At 33.5% G+C, this 20,740-nt stretch overlaps 1 protein-coding gene across 1 annotated transcript in view; it reads right to left on the minus strand.

Moving 5' to 3' along the window:
* Window positions 1–2,269: 2,269 nt before the first annotated feature.
* The window catches only part of EIF3E (eukaryotic translation initiation factor 3 subunit E), a 42,652-nt gene continuing 24,181 nt past the window's right edge, over window positions 2,270–20,740 (minus strand). Inside the window, exons 8-13 of the mRNA XM_054590396.1 lie at window positions 19,533–19,659; window positions 18,637–18,738; window positions 17,208–17,317; window positions 4,511–4,613; window positions 4,110–4,244; window positions 2,270–2,484 (exon numbers count right to left, since the gene is read on the minus strand). Coding sequence (XP_054446371.1) covers window positions 2,446–2,484; window positions 4,110–4,244; window positions 4,511–4,613; window positions 17,208–17,317; window positions 18,637–18,738; window positions 19,533–19,659 — 616 coding nt within the window. The 3' untranslated portion in view covers window positions 2,270–2,445. The remainder of the gene's footprint in view (window positions 2,485–4,109; window positions 4,245–4,510; window positions 4,614–17,207; window positions 17,318–18,636; window positions 18,739–19,532; window positions 19,660–20,740) is intronic.

Consider the following 20,740-nt stretch of genomic DNA (forward strand, 5'->3'; position numbering starts at 1 on the left):
GTGAGGGGCCCACAAGCTCTTCAGAATTACTAGAACCATTATATTTAAGTTGACTTAGCAAGTAGAAGGTACTGAGTAAATAGGAATGTTTTATTTTTTTCAACTTAATATATGTATATTCTTTGTATATTTCCTATTTTAAAAAGCATAAACACAAATGACTGTGAAGGATAAACTTTTAAAGATATTCATCAAAGTTTTGTATGTTCCAGCGTGTGTGTGCATGTGTGTATTTAATTTTTGGTGAGGCTACAAGCATACAATGACTATACTGGCAGAAAAAAAAATATCCTTTGCTCCATTTGATGATAATGGTACCAAGAGACTTGAGTAGTTTTGTGATCAAGAGCCTCCCTTAACCCACGGTAAATTTAGTCTGGAAGGATTCAAAAGACAATAAGGACGTAAGGAGAGGCAGCGTGATTAACTGAAAAATCATTTCGAATCCCTTGCTTCAACATTTACTATATATGATCTAACTAACCAACTGAGGGTCTTCATCAGTAAAATATTTTTCCAGGTACTCAAATGTTCGATTCCTTAGGGTTATTTAGGGATATAGATGTGAAAATGCCAAACACACAGAAAATTATATTAGCTTCCTATTACTTTTCCCTGGGCTTTTTATAGTCCACTAAGGCACATTAAATAACTGTTTGTTGGACCTGCTTTTAACTGCTGGCTGTGTAATCACCTAAAAATCTTTGCTATGATAGTGTGGCTTGGTTGAGGTATAGTCAAGATAAAAAGCGAAGATTAATGATATCTCTAAAAATATTTGCCCTTGGGTCAGTGGTAAAAAGGGAAACATAAGACTTTTTAACATCCATCCCATTTCTACATTGCCTGAGTAATGTATGCAATTTTATATAGTTTTATGTAACTGAAGTTCTATTTCTTATAGATCTGTACTTTTGATCCATAGTAAGAAGGGTCTAAGTAGTTACTGATAGGCTACTTTTTGGTAATTTCTCTATGAACCTTGACCATTTTGTTCTACAAATGATCCTTTAAACTGGCAGTTTTCACAACATTGGTTGATCCTCTAAACTGGTTTGTTTTCACAAACATTAACACTGGTTAGTATTTGGCTTGTTCTGACCAGTGATCCTCCCCACTGGCTTCAGCACCTGTGGGCTCCAGTTTAGAACTACACTTCAAAACAGGGGTCTGAAACCACAGCACATGGGCCAAATCTGGCCCCTCTTCTTTAAACTTCACAGACTGTTGAGGATGGCCTGATTGGGTGTCAAAAGAAGAATAACACACATGCATCTTTTATCTTTGTACCATACCTTGAAAACGAATTTGTTTTTGGACTGGGTTTTAGTTAAAAAACCAGAGATAATCAAACCTCTCTTAGTAAAGGAGACCCAACTGGGGCTTTAATATACTACTTAAATATCTTGAGTATGCAGTATACTCTGTAGGTATGTGTAAAACATTTAAGGAAGCATTTATAAAATTCCACTTATATTATTTAGTCTCTGTAGTTGCCTAGTGAATGACTAAGGAACCACTCTAATAAATTAAGGAACAGCAGCTGTATATGTGAGCCCCCAAATGGAAACCAAAATATCCTTCAATAGGTATGTGGTTAAACAACATGGTGCACATCAATATCATGGAATACAACAAAGAAATGAACTACTAATCTACCTGACAGCTTGGATAGATCTCAACGGCATTATGATGAACAGGAAAAGTTAATTTGAAATGTGACATACTATATAATTCCATTTCTATAACATTCTTGTAATGACAAAATTATAGAGATGAACAGATTAGTGGTTTCTAAGGGTTAGAGTGTGTGGGGATAGTAAGGGGTACGTGTGACTACAAAGAGGTAGCAATGAAGGAGATCTTCATGATGATGACAGTATGAGTTACACACACTGTACCAACGTCAATATCCTTCCTGGCTGATACTGTACCATAGTAACATAGTAAGAAAAATAAGTGACGGAAACTAGGTTTAGATTACATAAGCCCTCTCTGTACTATTTTTGCAACTTCCTGTGAATCTGTAATTATTCCAAAATAAAAAACTAAGCCCTGGACAGATAGCTCAGTTGGTTAGAGCACTGTCCTAATACACCTAAGTTGTAGGTTTCATCCCTGGTCAGGGCACATACAGGCAGCAACCAATGAATACGTAAATAAGTGGGACAACAAAACAATGTTTCTCTCTCTCTCCCTCCCTCTTTCCCTACCCCCCTCCACCCCTCTTCCTTTCTCCCTCAAAAACAACAAAAAAACACACATACAGTTGTATACACAAGGAAGTTCACAAGATAATGAAACACAGCCAATTTTATTCAAATTCTCCAAAATTTATACTCATTATGTTGTTTTTAAAATGTATGTCACCATTTATATAATGGTTTTATTATTTCATTTTTCCTTTATTTTATTTTATTTTTTTGATCTTTTCTTTACAGTTCTTCAGTAGAAGCCAGAGTCTTGAGTTGCCCAGTTAGGAGCCTAAAATATATATAAAAAAAAGGGATGAAAAATACTTTCTGAAAAAAATTAGAAAAAAGTGACAGCATTTCCTTTTAGTATTATTCCTGCCAAACCATTCTCTTAAGATTTTAACAACTACTGAAGTTGCTAAATGTCAGATGCTCTACTTAAGACAAAATAAACACCAATACTATCTGACATTTTTGACCAATTATAAAGTATAACAGTGACAACAGCACCAATATTATACCAAAATCAATATGAATTGATCATAAAGCACCAAAAAACCCATTATATAAAAGTTATTTTTCAGGCTCAGTTATTCTAGATGTGGTTGGAATAGGCATTGACAATAATTTCCTACTTCATCCTTCCCTTTTAAAACTGAAGGATTACTCTAAGGACACAAATCTACTGCTAAGCTTCAACCAAAAGAGGTCCTTGAATATTCTACAGCTGCTTCTAAAAACTTCCTTTCCTATACATTTAAACACAATGGCTAAAAAGCATTAAAAGTTGTTTGGGATTCCAAAATTACAAATCCATCCAAATTATTTTAATATCTAATAGTAGGATCTCTATCGAAAAAGGAAATGTACTTTTGATATAGTTAAGTATTATCTGATAAAATTTGAAAAGATTAACCTAATAAATATAATAAAAATCAACATTTTACAGAAATGTTCTGTTTGATTTAAAAATACAAATTTCAAGCACTTGAAAAGGGCTCCACACATGTAAGTTATCATCTGCCAGTGTCAAAATGATGTATTGAAAACCCTGAGGAAATGAGTTAATGAAGTCATACAGGAAGAGTAAAAGGAAAAGAAACAGTTATAATAAACTAGGAACACTTAATTTTTCTCAGTTTCCTTAACTAATGCATATATTGGGTTGGCCAAAAAGTTCATTTGGTTTTTCTGTAAGATGGCTCTACGAGTGCTTAGTTGTCTTTAACTTCAAAACAATTTTATTAGATTGTGTTGTGACAACAGTCATATCAACGAGCAATTAAAAAAGATTTATCAAAATTGGTTTATTTTTGTGTAGATATTTTAATATTGAAAATGGAAGAAAGCACACAACTTTTTTGGCATATTATGCTTTATTATCTCAGGAAAGGTAAAAATGCAACTGAAACTCAAAGAAAACTATTTATGCAGTAAATGGTGAAGGTGCTATGACTGATCGAATGTATTAAAAGTGGTTTATGAAGTTTCATGTTGGAAATTTCTTGCTGGACAATGCTACAGTCGGGTAGAGTGGCTGAAGTTGATAGTGATCAAACCGAGACAATAATTGAGAACGATCAACATTCTACCACATGGGACATGGTTGACATACTCAAAATATTCAAGTCAATCAAGTTATTCGTGAAAATGAAAAATGTGTCTTTTATTTTACAGGGGAAAAAAAAGAAAAAGAAAAAGAAAAAAACCATATAAACTTTTTAGCCAACCCAATAACATCTAAAAAAAATTCTTTTCAGTTTATTAATTTCTTAAACAAAATGTTCATATCCCTAACAAACAGAAATATAAAATCAGATACAACTCATATCAGTATGTTCTCAATTAAGTCCATGTAACAATTATGTTACATTATTGCTAAATCTCAAAGAATAGAAAATGTGTGGTTCTTACCTCTGACCTACTATTCTGATTAAGTTTCTTCTCAATATTCATGGCCAACATCTGGCTTCTAAATGAAAGGCTCTTGGTCTTTTCAATCACTTGCTGATAGGGTGAGACTGCATTGTTACCCATAACCACATGACCCTAAAATGAGAGAGGGGAAAATTGATCCGGTAATGTTAATGCCCAAGTTTCCCAGGCAAGTCATAAGCATGACATCACAATAAAACATGACTGTTGTACGTATTTTCATGCACTGTAGAGAGGTGACAATATTCAACCAGTAACAAAAAAAAAGGAGGGTGCTGTTGCTTTCAAAGAACTATTATACATTAATAAATATTGAGGAAATAGTGTAAAATAACCAGCAACTGATACCTAGTATGTAGGATAGTTAATATAATACTCACTAATTTAGAATCAATCTTGGCATCCAGTCTTGCATTTCTAATCAAATTTACAATCCACCTTTCAGCTTCTTCTGGAGTCATGTTCAGTTTATCTGCCAACATGCTAATAAAAAAGGTAAAAATGACATTAACTAAGTCCACATTCGACCCACATTCTGCATACAGCCTTTTAGGTGTTTACAGGTTATTTTCTCTTAAATATTATGACTCTTAAGAGCTGCATTGTTAATATTTATGCATGAGCTGTGCCATTTCACCAACTAGATTGTAAGATTCTTGAAGGGAGAGCACCATATTCTGCATTCTAGCTTCTAGAAATCCTTCCAGCTTCTAGAAAAGTAACACACTTAGCAGGTGCTCAACTAGTAATAATCTAAGGAAGAAAATGTTTTACAATGTATAATAATTATACAAATTAAAACTATTATAAGGAGAATGACATACTGAGAAACACACACTCAGGGCTGCTGTGTATGTTTGTGTTGTAAATCCTGAGAGCACTCCCTTGAATTGTATACCATTGTATATAACCTAAATGGTCACTGAATTTAAGAGAAAACAGGCATACACGCGCGCACGCGCACACACACACACACAGCATGAGGGATGGATGAAGATGACAGACACCATGAACCTGATATCAACCAATCTGTATTTAATTTTCTCAATTTATGATCAGGTTGAAAAAGAGGCCATTTCAGGGCTTAATTTAATAGGACTAAATGCCAGCATCAGCTCTGGTAGTAGGTTAGTAGGTCAGTCAGCTGATAGAAGAGTATCTATATTTGCATGTACAGTATCTAAGCAGAGTATATACATACATGCATAGATCAGTCAGCTGATGGGAGAGCATCTACATCTGCATGCACAGTATGTAAGAGCATGAAGTATACATACATGCATATATGGATGTTTAAACACAAACATTAACTGTCCCCTTTTCTCATGTCTTCATTGAAGAGACTGTACTTGGCAGGCCCTCTAATATTATCATTGGTTTGATAAAAAAAGAACTAGAATATCAGTAACAAAATCATTCCCAATTTTAAAACAGAAATATTCAAGACACTGACAGTCATATGATTATGTAATTCTAGAGCTCCCAACCCAAATGTAATTTATCTAGTTAATAAAAGTACCTTTATGTGACTAATATAATCTCTACTACCCCTATTTTATAAGTTTATTGAGAAAGAATAGAATTTCACTCAAAATATTAAAATTAAGTTAGGCTATCAATAAAATCATTACAAAGTAAATTACCAACTAAATCTGTGAAGACATAAATCATTTAAAATTTAATCTTAAAATATGCTTGGAGTTAAAAAACATCATGATGATAAGTATGAGCCAACTCAACCATAAAACTCCCTGGATTTATGTGGCAAAATTTTGTTGTTTTTATGACCAATTTTTTGTAAGTGCACATTCTCAGGAAACATAAACAATTAATCCATGACTATTACTTCAATTTGAAGGGGAAATGTCATTTATTATCTTTATCACTGTTTTCTAACTAAACCTCATTTTACTTAAGCTATTAAAAATATGGAAGTGTGGGTCACTTTAACAAGCAGGCATTTTTCTGACTAGGAAAAATTCCTGCAGCTGTTGTTTCCAGTGTCTTCCCAATAAACTCCTTCTGTTGCCTGCTGGTTCCTGACTTATTTTAGAGCTGTGTAAATTTCATTTTCTCCTGCACTCCTATAGTAAGCCAATGTCTGATACTTTTACCTGAAGCTGCTACTCTAAAGGTGAAGAACAGGTTTTTTGAAACATATTCATTATTTTATCACCTCCTATAACAATTTATCTTTTGTATGCCTCCTGCATCCCCCCAAAATATACAACTCTTTAAAAAGAGGCCAAGTCCATTTTACTCTGAAAAGCACAAATTAAACAATTTGCACTGCATATATTAAAACTCCAATTTTCAAGATCTCTATATATCCTACTTTTTAAAAGAAGAAACAGCCATTGGTTAGAGTGTCATCCCATATACCAAAAGGTTACAGGTTCCGCCTCCAGTTGGGATGCATCCAGGAGGCAACCAACTGATGTGTGTGTGTCTCTCTCTCCCCCTAAAATCAATAAAATACATCCTTGGTTGAAGATTTATTTAAAAAAATTACTTAAAAAAAAAAAGGAAGAAATATCATTCCCAGTAAGCTATTAATTATGAGTGGTTGGTATTATAAAGATTTTTTAAAAATTATAATACACAATCAGTTTCTGAAGGCCGTTTAAGTAATTAAAACTATAATGAAACATTCAGTCTTGAAGAGGTTACCAATTCCTCTTCTTGCTGTGCATTTCTAGTTGAAAAGTCCTTTCAATGATCTCTTTAACCATTGTCTCTTATGTAAATTCCTTAACAATCTTCAAAGACTCTTTGCTACCACCCATACTAAACCTTTGTGTTCATTAAACATGCAATGTTTTTAACCACTTCAGAGACCTTGAACAGGATACGCTTTCTTCCTATGTTCATCCACCTTTTTCTTCACTTAACTATTTTGTTACATATGTCTCAGCTAAACCAGTACCCTTGTAAGCTTTCCAAGACACCTCTCCCAAGTGTGACACAATTGTATGATACTTTCATAGCCCTCTTTTTTCATAGCATTCATAACAGCTGTAGTTATTTTGCTGAACATATGCTTTCATGATAGATTGTATATATAACCCAAGTGCAATGCACCATGGCTTCCTCTTCCATTGCTATACATCCAGCAATTAGCACAATGTCCAATACACAGGAGGCAATGAATAAATATTTACTGTTTCGTACCTACCCTAATCACTACTCCAGTTCAGGCTCCATTACTGTTAACTAGTTTCCCAACTAATCTACCTCTTGAGTCTCTCCTTAATCTATTTTATATAGTTGCCAGTTAGCCCTAAAACCCAACAAACCAGTTTATCCACAAATATCTTTCAAAACTTTAATAGGGTCTCTCTACCAAAACAATACAGTTCAAACTTCTAAGTTTCTCATTCATGGCTGTCTACAATTTAGCTATAATCTAACTTTCAAACCTCCCATTTTTCTCCTTCATAAATACCATATGCCAGCCAAACCAAATCAATTCTCTTCCTTCTTTGTCATTTGTCCAACAAAATATGAACTGTGTTAGATGATGGTGACAAAATCCAGTCTGTTCCCCACCTGTTGGGAAGTAGGGGAACAATCACCCAATTCCTCAAAATATATAAATTATTTTAAGTGTAATGAAAAGTTGAAGGAGCTCCGTGAAACGTGCAGGGTTGACCAGTCCTAGTCTTGGGAGGTTTAGGGGCAGCTTATCGAAGAAAATATTTAAGGTCAGATTTTAAGATAAAATAAAGAAAATTCTATTTTATATAACTCCACTTAGAATTTGCCATCTCATCTCCTTCTTTACATCCATATTCTAAATCTCCTATCTCAATATGGCTTGGGCAATTTGGCAACATGCATTACGACCCATAAATGCCTACATGCTCTGACCTGTAATTCCACTTCAGGGATTTAGTGTTTTGCATTGTGTTTGCTGATCCTTTATTTATTGAATAAAGTCTAAGAAAAACTTGAAATAAGGTCCTAGAAGTATTAATAAGTTATTAATGGTATCTCAGGTTATCTAGGCTACCAATCACTCTTGAGAGTGAATTAAAGAACATGGCAATAGAGCAGTTTCTTTTAGTAGAAAAACACAGCAAAAGAAATTAATTAATAGGAAAAAAACTCCATTTCTCTTATATTCTACTGATTTTATGAAAAAATAGTAGAGATTGAAAAATAAAATGTAATATTCTATTAAAGTTTAAAATACAAAGAGTTGCCTTAAACTATTCTACACCATGCCTGTGTTACATAAAAAAATTGTTTATCAATAACTAAAAGACAACATGTAACAAAATGCAGAATTTCTGAGAAAAAAATTCAATCTAGATGTGAAACACAAAAATAATTCCAAATTATTTAAATTACTCTAAAAATTTCAACCTTGTATATAGGCAGTATGAGTAGACATTTAAATGTTTTCTGCAAATCCCTTATGCTCATCTTTTAGTTGACTAACTCACTACTCAAGTGACACAACGTGACAGTGAGTGTGTTAAATAAGAAATATACAGAGAACTACAAAAGACACCAAACTTTCAAAGCAATCTTGAGAAAGATGAACAAAACTGAAGCCATTGTACTTCCTGATCAAAACAGTATGGTGCTGCATTAAAAATGGACATAATGGAACAGAATAGAGAGCTTCTGCAGAGCAAAGGAAACTATCTACAAAATAAAAAGACAACCTACCACACGGAGAAAATATCGCAAGCAGGTTAACACATATAAGGAATTCATACAACTCAAAAAAAAAAAAAAAATCAAGTAATTTGATTTTAAAAAACGGACACAGGATCAGGACAAACATTTATCCAAAGACATATGCAAGGCCAACAGGTACGTGAAAATGTGCTCAACATCACTAATCACCAGGGAAATGCAAACCAAAACTAAGAGATATCACCTTAAACCTGTTGGAATGGCTATTATCAAAAAGACAAGAAATAACAAGTGTGGCAAAAATTTGAACAGAAGGGAACCCCTGTGCACTGTTGGTGGAAAAGTAAATTGGTGCAACCACTATGGAAAACACTATGGAGGTTCCTTAAACAACTAAAACCTGAACTACCACATGCTCCAGCAATTCTGCTTCTGGATATTTACCAGAAGGAAACAAAAACACAAACACAAATGGTAAATGTACACCTACACTCACTGCAGCATTATTTACAATAACCAAGACATGGAAGCAAACCAAATATCCACAGGTAGATGAATGGATGAAGAAAATGTGATACACACACCACACACACAAATATTATTCAACTATTAAACAGAATAAAATCTTTCTATTTGCAATAATGCCTATGACCTTGAGGGCTTTGTGCTGTGTGAAATAAGTCAAACAGAAAAAAAATACCATGTGATCTCACATATGTGTGGAATCTAACAAAAACAAAAATTAAAAACCAAGCTCAAAAATACAGAGAACAGATGGTAGTTGCCAGAGGTGGGAGTTGAGTGTTAGGGGAAATGGGTAAAAAGGTACAAACTTCCAGTTACAAAATAAGTAAGCAAGGGGATGTAATGTATAGCATGATGACTATAGTTAATAATCCTTACCATGTATTTGAAAGTTGCCAGAGAGTCGATCTTAAAAGCTCTCATCAGAAGAACAAAAAATTGTAACTATGTGTGATTAACTCTTTACTGTAAACAGATGTTAACTACTTATTGTGGTAATCTTTTCAAAATACAAACAAATATCGAGTCATGTTGTATACCTGAAACTAATATAATGTTATGTCAATTTATAACTTAATAAAAACAAAAACTATTATTAATATCCTTGGAAAAATTTAAGTTATTCTATTACATCCATAAAATAAAAACAGAGTTGGAAGATGTTGAGAAAATCTCTGTGAAGAGCACTAAAACAGGAGAAAAGGCTGGTCCAGGAAGTCCAACACCAAACAGGAGTTCCAGAAAAAATAATCAGTGAACACACACAGGAAATATCATTAAAACAGTAATTCAGGAAAACTTCTCAGAAGTGGAGAGGCCGAGTTTCTGAATTAAAAGACATTCTCAATTAATGTCTTGATTTGATTGTTATCAACTTTATCTGGTCTACCCAACCTTGGAGCATTGTCCAGCAAGAAGTCTCCAGCACGAAACTTCGCAAACCACTTTTGACATATTTGATCAGTGAGCACTTTCTACATAAACTGCAACTAATCTTTTTCTGTTTCACTTGCATTTTTTACCTTCCTTGAAGTAATAAAGCATAATATGCCAAAAATGTGGCATATTTTCTTCCATCTTCAATATTAAAATGGCTACACAAAAATTCACCAGTTGTGATTTTTTTTTAAATGCATTCTGATATGACAACTATCACAGTACAATCTAACAAAATTGTTTTGAATGAAATTAAAGACAACTAAGCGCTAGGAGAGCCATCATAAGGAAAAAAAACGAACTTTTTGGCTAACCCAATAGCTTATCCAAGGTACCATAGTCTTTAATAAGGGTATGCTATGACACCTACTTAAAAAATAAGTCTTAAGTGTAAACTGTGTTTAACTGTAAGATTAGGATAAAGAAACAGGAGAAAACTGAGAAATCATTAATGCTGGGCAACAACATTTTCACTGAATTTTGTAACATCTCATTAGTCAAAAAGAGTATTATTTTATAGTTAAAGAAATGCAATAATGGCTTTTGAAACTTTTATCTGTATCTAGCAGAGTGTGCTTTTCTATTCCTCTCTAATATAAGGAAGTATAATTATGAATATAAATTGCTATGTGGTAATAAGAACTTTAAGAAAACATATTAAGGTAAAAAAAAAGTTAAAATAAGCAAAGTAGAATGACCTCATAACTTAAAAGAAATCCAAGAGCAGTTGGCAAATTATTTTGCGAAAAGCCAAAATAACCCCCTATAGGGAAATTATACTTATGTATGCTCCAACATGTTTATCATACACATTCAAAATATTACTTCCATACTTTGTTTTCATCTACAATTGAAAATGGGTCCAAGGATTATTCTAGAACAGCTTTTAAATTTCAGACACACACCATATCTGATAAGCTACTCAGCTATACTAAATTAAATCCTACCACAGTAATCTTTTTTGACAGATGTTGCATACTCTATGGTAAACGGATTTGTAAGTTATCCCACAAATCTATAAAGCTGTATATAAACCAATAAAAACATTCTTAATATGCATTTCAATAAGATATGATTATCACATGTGCCTACAGCCTTTTAGTCAAGAAACTATCAACAGAGAAATGTTCCAAAGCATAAATGGAAAGAGTCGTTTAATATTCTATTCAACATTTCTAATTTGTCCACTGAAGTGGTAGGAAGAGGCCAAAGACAAATCCCTCCCCTTCCACACTTCAAAAACCAAAAACAAAAAAATGAATGTCAAATAACTTTAAGTTAGAGACAGAGATAGGCCAGCATAAACTAGTGAATAATTTGTCATAATGACATAAGTATACTGTGGAAAGAAGTAAGTCTACTTTGGGACTTAAAGATAATCCATTTAAATTATCAGGGTTCAATGAACTTCTGTGATTTTCCAATATACAAATTATGTCCATGTCATCCTAATTACTCCATATTTTTCTTTGAAACATCTATCATGGTTTATAACTTTATCTTTATTATTATCTGGATGTTAAGCTCTGAGGGTGTGTGCTCCCTCCTATCTTATCAACCCAGTGCCTGGCCAGAAGAGTTGTCCATTCACATTTTTGATATTTTCTTCTTGAACAACTGTACTAGTTATATGGTTATTAATCATATCATAATCATCACATACAGTATATTTATCCTCTTTTACAAGTTGAGCACTACCTTTTAAAAAAGTTTCCGCACATTCTTGAAAACACAAAGTAATAGGAATGGAGAACAACAGATGAGTGTTGCCAGGAGTTAAGGAGAAGTAGCAGTGGTGGGAGTAGGTATGGCTATAAAACAGCAACTTACCCTTTTGTCCTTGTGACGACAGAAATGTTCGGTGTATCTGAATATATCAGTATCAATATGCTATTGTGATACTAGTTTGCAAGATGTTATCACTTTACAGTTAGCACTGTAAGGAATACAGGGCAATGTCTATTTCTTACAACTGCTTGTGAATCTATAATCATCTCAAAATAAACAGTGTAATTAAAGAAAAAAAAATTATGTATCAAAATTATGTAGGAGCTTTAAAAAATACAGATGCCAAGATCATCCTCCCCCCCCAGAAGGTTTTACTTTTTAGGGTTTGCGTTCCATCATGTTATTTTTCCTTATTTATTTTTTTTAAACTTCCTACTTGATCTAATGTAGAGTTAGGACTACAAATCACTAATTTAGAACAATGATTCACCCAGGTTGATTGCAAGAGTCAAGTGGGAAGTTTTAAACCCAAATTCTCAAGCCTGATCCCAGAAATTCTAAACAGATCTAGTGAAGAAAAAAAAAAAAAAATCTGTTCTTTTAAAGTACTTCAGATGACTCTGAAATAGAGCTAGGTTTAAAAACCTCAAAATTAGGGAACAATGATTTTTTTCTTAATGTATTGTTTAAAGGTAAAACAAACTCAATCAATCATTATCCTGGTGTTTGATGTTTGTTCTATTTATAAAAGCCCAAATTAAATGCTTAACATTATTTTTAGCGATATTCTTAACATATTAAAAACATGAAGAGGCCTACCCCCAGGATGGAGTCCTACTGATTGAATCCCCTTGCTTGAAACTTACAACCTGAGATCTCACTGTTGCTCTAAAAATATTTCTTTTTTCTCATGAAGCCACTTTCTGCTCTGCTCCTAGCTTCCTAATTCATTATATACTAAAGATATTAAAGCACTGATTTTTTTCACACCATTACTTCAGCATAGTGATTTTCAACCTTTTTCTCTCATGGCACACATAATTACTGAAATTCTGCAGCACACCAAAAAAAAAAAAAAAAATACACACACACACACACACACACACACACACACACACACACACATTCTGCCAATCTGACAAAAATAGGTATACTTTTGATTCATTCACACTGGACGGCTACTGTTGTGTAAGCTGTTATAATTTTTTTTAAATTTAACCATCTAAGAGAAAAGAGGTCAGTGCCTTGACTGGTCAGGTATAGCATGTTTTAAAAATTATTCTGGCACATCAGTTGAAAAATTGCTACGTTAGCAGGTTGTAATTACATGCTTAAAAAATTGCAACCTGATGCAGTGGCTCTCAATCCTGGATATTTCTGGAATAACCATCCTTAAGCTACAAACACAGTAGCCCTACTACATATCAGCATAGCATACTTAGAAAGTCTGACCCAGAAAGGTTGGGTGGCTTCACAGACCCTGTATTTGTAAAATAAAACTCTACACAGATTCTGAGACAGAGTTACACTATGACTTATGGTTTCCATTTTTATCCTCTGGCTCGAGTGATACACTAATGACAAATTCTTCTAACTCTATTATTTCTAAAAATATCAGTTGTTCACAGTGAAAAATAAAGATTCCATAGTAAGGTACAATGAATGTTAGAGACCTATTAGCCCAGGCTGTTGTTAAAGAAAACTTTAACCAGCTCAATGTCTGAGCCTTGTTTCCCAGCTACAATCAAGGAGGAATCAGTGTTTTGTAGAACTATGTTTCCAGGGTTCCACAGAGGTGCCTAGGATGCAGCCAGGATGGAAGCTGAATAAAGGCACAGGTTAACACAGGGTAAAGGAGCTCTGATCTGATCTGCTTACACATGTACAGTTGACCCTTAAACAATGTGAGGTGGTGGGGGGTCAGAGGGCAGGTTAGGGGTGCCAACCCGGTGCACAAAAATCTGCGTGATCAGCTCCCAGAGGTGAGGTGACCAAAGCCTTATCAATAACATAAAAAACAGATTAACAGATGTTCTGTATGTTATATGCATTATATACTGTGCTCTTAAAATAAACTAGAAAAAATATTAAGAAAATCATATGGAAAATACCTTTACAGTACTATATTGAAAAAAATCTGCATATGTGGACCCATGTACTTCAAACCTGTGTTGTTCAATGGTCAACTGTACATAAATATACATACTCATATAATAATTGCATTTGAAAACAAATCACACACAAACACAATTTAAAAACCATGGTTCTAGGACCTGAAATCTGAGCCATTTAAAGTGGTCAAAAGCCAGAAGTGGCTATTGGCTACCATACTGAACATTGAAAAAATAAAATATTCCCATCTCTGTAGAAAGTTCAACTGAAAAGTCCTATTTTCAATGATTCAATGACAGGTGTTACTAGATTAGAAGCTCCCTATGATTTCTTCCAGCTCTAAATGTCTTCTTTAGTATATAAAGAAAATGCATTAACGGATGTATACAAAATCATCGAAGTTAGTAAAACATTCCACAGGTAGGCCAAAAATGTTTAAACAAACTAAGGAAATCAATCACTAAAAGGGAAAATTTTTGGATTTTAGAAAAGACAACCTAGTAAATGAGAGAAGGTATATGCCAATGATACAGCCCATGAGGAGTTAATAGCCAAAATATATAACTTATAACACCAAAACAAACAAACAAACAATCCAGTTAAAAAATAGACAGAGGACCTGAATAGACATTTCTCCAAAGAGGACATACAAATGGCTAACAGATATATCAAAAGACACTTAACACCACTAATCATCAGGAAAATAAAAATTAAAACCACTATATCACCTCACATGTCAGAATGGCTACCATCAATAAATCAACAACCAAGTGCTAGCTATGATGTGGAGAAGAGAAAACCCTCGTACACTGTTGGTGGGACTGCAAATTGGAGCAGCCTCTCTGGAAAACAGTATGGAAGTTCCTCAAAAAATTAAAAATAGTACTACGATATGACACAGCGATCTCACTTCTGGGTATTTACCTGAAAATTTCCAAAACACAAATTCAAAAAGATATATGCACCCCTCTGTTCATTGCAGCATTATTTAAAATAGCCAAGATAGGGAAGCAACTCAAGTGTCCATGAACAGATAAATGGATAGAGATGTGGTATGTATATACAAAGGAATACTACCCAGCCATAAAAAAGAATAAAATCTTACCATTTGCAACAACATGTATAGACCTATGGGGTTACTATACTAAGTGAAATAAAACAGATAAAGACAAATATCATATTTCACTTACATGTGCAATCTAAAAAACAAAATAAATAAAAAATAAAGTAACAAACTCATAGATACAAAGAACAAATTGGTGGTTACCAGATGGGAGAGGGGTTGGGGGAATGTGTGAAAAAAGATGAAGGGATTAAGAAAGACAACTTGGCTGTTATAAAACAGTCACAGGAATATAAATACAGCATAGGAAATACAGCCAAGAGTATGGTAACAACTATGGTATGGTGTCAGATGGGTACTAGATTTGTTGGAGTGGTCACTTCATAAGGTATATAAATGTCTAATTATAATACTATGTTGTATACCTGAAACTAATATAATTATAGTATGTCAACTGTAATTAAAAACTAAAATTTTTAAAAAGAAAAAATACAACTACACTGATGTGTTTAAAAATTTATAGGTAATGATAATGCCACATAAAAGTTCACAGAAGCAGTCTCACTATATTACCTTATTTGAGCTACACATCTTTTATGATTAGATAGGACAAATACTTTATTTATTTTACTGATAAAGATAGTAAACTGAATCCCAAGAAACAAAAGAATGACTACAGGTCCCAGAGTTAATAAATGGAACTAAAACTGGAAGAAACCTTCTTACTCATGGTGCTCTCAGAAGCATACACCAAAGTGAGAAAGCATTATCATGGACAGAAACAGAACTAATACAAGGAAATTTATTTAATCAGTAAATATTTACGAGCATCTATACTGTTAAAAGTAGGGAAGGTGCTAAAGACATAAGAAGGAGAATTTGAAACCCCCACCCCACTGAAAAAAAAAACGCAAGTGACCAAATTCTAATGAAAAATGGGGAAAATTCAACGAGAAACCAAAATATTAGCATCCCTTTCCCAAGCCCAATTATAAATCTTTTTTTAAAAAAGCTAACAAAAAAATCCACAAAGAAACTCTAATAATGCTAGCATTCAGCTATCTATTTATTGTCCACCAGAGTCCCACATACAGGTATGATACACCTATCCAGTATTTCACAATTTGCATGTATTCTTTAAGAAAATCAGCTTTTTAAAACTACAGGCCTGCTAGCTATAGTAAAGTAGTAAAAAAAAACTTAAGTCAAGGCTTCAATTCCCACAGGAAAAGTCCCATGATCACACTATACTTCTAGCTCTGAATAACCACTTCAGTCACAACCCAATAAGATTAGGCAAGCAAGTATGGATGCCTTAGTAAAAACAAATGTTGCTGAAGAAAAACTTTGGTCTACACACAATTCCTAAGAGGCAAACATTAACGTAGTAAGTTTATAAATATTTATGGAGTATTTACTGTTTGACTTCATCTGTGGCCAAAGTGCACTGGGTATTTTTCAAATTCTAATATGTAAAATTAGTTTCTAAATGGTTATGTAAGTTTCATATTTTTCCCCAAATACTTTTCTCACACAAAAGAGACTATTTCAACTAAAATTCACCATAATTTTTCCATGTTTCAACATTTTAAGATGTCACTGGAGTTTACTATATAAAAATTAAAATATATAATTAAATAAAACAAACTCAATTAACTGAAATGATTACCAAATGTAGTCTTTCAACAGTATTTCAGATTTACTAAAGGCTAAATCCTTATTTGAATCCCCGCTGAAACCATTCTAAAACTGGATACTTCTCTTTTCTAACAGTGTAATAGTACTTTTAAAAAGTAACTGAGAATCATATTGCTTTGCAGTTATCATTTTCAAAAATCATGCTGTGTCACAGAAGCCAAAGATATTTTTTGAGTCTGTAGTAAACCAGAATTCAAACAAGTTAGAATTTTAAATAAATCTTTATCAAACTGTTTTTTTTTTTTAAAGCAAAGGGAAATAAAATAAAATCCAATTAACTTGAATCCCATAAAGTGAGGCTTTACAATAAATGGAAATCTCCAGGAATTTAAAATTAGAAAACACAAACTACATCAGGATGTTCTTACTTAATGCTGATACACTGGTGGATACGACAGAAAGTCTCAAATATGAAGAGACGAGCATTTTCAATAAAATCCTCAAGACAAGCCACCAAGAAGAAGTCATTCACAAGCACCTGTATTTATGAAATATAAAAGAAGAAAACAAATCAATGGCCCTGACAGACAATTTTAACTTGACTCAAAAACCTTCTATGTGCCTTACTCATTTTTCCATTCACTAGAACTCTCTCAACTAGTATCACCGCCCTTGCTAGTACACTATGTTGAAGCCTCTAGTAACTTAACAAATGCTACAAAAAAAAAGACAAAAGAACTGCAATGTTTCCTTGTTCCACTGATAACAGTGAGCAATCTTGTGACAAAGTAGCTTTGTCCTGTCCATTACCCTACATAAACCTTCTGTAGGTAGCATATCTTTTCCAGCAACTTCGAACAGTTATGAATGGAGTAAAGATACGCATATTTCTGTGATAGCAAGTAGATTTGAAAATCTACGGAGGAAAAAATTCAAGGGGTGACTCCTATTCCACAAACAGTATCATAATTAAAAGAGAATATTTTAACTTCAGGAATAGCAACCAAGTGCCCCTCTGCATTAGCAAGGCCTACATACTTAGCATAATAGATATACACAAATATTTAATAATGCCATATGACATGTTAATAATATTGATGACTATATTAACAATATTGCACTGGATTATAATTTAATTTTGTCCAGTGTTGGAAATCACCTTAGAGGTATATTTACATGATAATTTTCTCTTTCTTAGAGAAATGGTATCTCAGTCCTTCAACAAACTTGGACCATTTTTGTGCTAACATATGGGTTCCAAACTGAAACGGACAACTAGTAATTTGTCAATTTGTTAAATACATTTAACAGGTAAATTCGTAGTTTGTAAAAACTTGAAAACTAAGGTATTCAAAAAATCCATAAATCTAACTCTCTGAGTTGCTTTGAAGGTACGTTAGTTTCTACTAACCAAGAGAAAACATTGTGGTTATAAAAATCGCACTTTCAACTTGACTGGTTTATATCACACGTTAAATATAATCAGGTGAAAAAATATAAAAACAGGCCTACTTGTAAAACAAACTGAGAATCACAGCAGTGATATGCAATTCCAAACGACCTTGCCCATAAGAAATGAAATATTTCACATATTTACTCATTCAGGATAAGACATAGAATTATGGGTGTATGGGTAAATTTATAATACATCCAATGTTTAACTGTGCGAACTAAAGGGATACACACATGGCAACATGAAAAATGTCTTCACCCTAGCACATTTCTAAAACATATGCCACTTTACGATTAATACACAATTCTGATATAATTCCTTTAATAAAACACTGCAAGGTTATCTCTTACAATATATAAAAATTTAAGAATGTTATTAATTTTTAAGTGAAAATTTGTACTTACAGATTCACATTCCCTCAACTTTTTCTGAGCTCCATCAAAATCAAAGTTAACATATAAACATTCAACAAACTCTGTAATTGGGTCCTTATATGTATAAGACTCCTGCAAAATAAAGTCAAAGGTAAAACTGGATCTCATTCAACATTGTTTAGTAGACTGTCCCTAGATTATCCCAATCTTCCTATTTTCTCCTCCCATACCATTAATTTCTAGTGAATTTCCTTGTATATATCTTCTCAAAGCAATTGCTCATATCCTGATTCCAGGCCATACCTTCAACTTTTAATGCCTTCCAGACCATGTTCTCTAATTCTTATCCTAGAATCATTCTGAAAGCTTTCAAATTCCTCTACTGCCTTAATAAAGGATGAAATCCAAGTATAATGGTATTTATACCCTACCACTGTCTTTCTGAATTTAACTTATTCTTATATCAAATAAATATTTAGGTTCTTTTCCTAACCCACAGTTATTGCTGAGAAACTCACTAAATGAATCAGTAGGGCTGCAGCTTCTGCACAACTTGGAAACTACTACTATTTATTCTGTGTAAAGGTCACTACTCTAGAATTATGTAGGTACCTCCCAACAAACAGTTCTAGGCTCCAGATCTCTTTGCTCTTTGCAAAAAGGGCAACATTAATATACAATGTATATTAAGTATCCACCTAGCAGAAAGGAGTATTCATTCTACCACATCTAGGGTAAGTCTTATCTTGAACTTAAAGATAGTAAATGTCCATTTGGGACTCTTGGGCTCTTTTCTCTGCATGTATACTTTCCTCCTATTTTTAAAACATCTTTAAGAAGTGAGCGGAGTACTTCAGGGGAAAAAAAAGGTTAAACCTAAAGTTTGGCATGTTTAAAAAAAAATAAATAAAGATTTTAGTTCTTACCTGTTGAATAACTTTAACTAGATCTTTTAGCACCTGCCGGCGTTTTCGAACATCTTTGTTTGTTATAACTGCTGTAGTCAAATAGCGAAGAATATGTGGACACATTGTCTGAATTGCATTAAGATACCTATGGTAAAACAATAAAGCCCATTTAACATTAATAACTTACCCAGTTTTTCTAGGCCTACAATCACATGTGATTTAAAGAAAACACTCAAGAGCCCGTTAGATTGCATTAAGTAACCTAAGATTAAGATTGCAAACAAGAATGAGTTCTACAAAGGCCATCTCCTCCAAGGAAATAAAGAAACAGAAGTCTAAATGATGATAATGCCAGCTGATAATACCCAATTTTGAGTGATACTCACTTAAAAGGTAAATACTAATTGTTGAGTAAAAGGATTTTTGGAAGATCCTTATACATGCCATCAGTTTATTCCGAAACACTGCTAAACTGTGACTTTCAGTCATTTACCTATTAGAACAAATGTGTGAAAACTTCTATGTGCAAATCTCTCATCATAATCAGAAAATCAGGCACTTACACAAATTAAAGTATTGAGGAAATGAAAAATGGGAAACTACAGAGAACAAACTATTACAGTTTTACAGGGCTTTGGTTAAAATGGAAGTGCTGGGAATTAGAAAAGGACTAGTTGTTAGTCAACTGTGCCTTGGCTAATATTTAGCAAATCCTGCTACTCTGATGATATGCAGCTGGCCACCCTCTGTCATGTGGTGTTTATCCAGTATTTCTCTTCTCAAGTTTCCTTAAATAGCTTCCCAATTTTTATCCAATAAGTACCTCAGAGTGCCCAGCGCTATGACAAGCTTGAAAATACTTGTCAGTAAAGCCTGTTTCTCTTAGCTGAATATTCAAGCCCAACCTACTCGTCTAGCACCGTCTCCCACATGCCATCAATGACTGCTCCCTGCTTTCCTCTCACCCCACAGGGACTGCTCTCCCAAATACAAACTTCTGAAACCTCCATTTTAGCTGTCCTTCAAGATCAGGCTCAGATAACTTCTCTCCCCAGTTGCCTCAGACTACGATACTCATGAATCTTTACATTATTGTAGATTCCCCATTAAATGTTATTTGAGCTCTTCAGAGGACCCTAGAATATGACAATAACTGAACACAATATCTTGTCCCACTTAGGCCCCCCCCCCCTTAATCCTCTCTAAACAAGACAAGGTATAAAAAG

This window comes from Pteronotus mesoamericanus, unplaced genomic scaffold (genome assembly GCF_021234165.1).
Source record: "Pteronotus mesoamericanus isolate MK-2021 breed Mesoamerican mustached bat unplaced genomic scaffold, CSHL_Meso_final scaffold_174, whole genome shotgun sequence".
NCBI classification, from domain to species: Eukaryota; Metazoa; Chordata; class Mammalia; order Chiroptera; family Mormoopidae; genus Pteronotus; species Pteronotus mesoamericanus.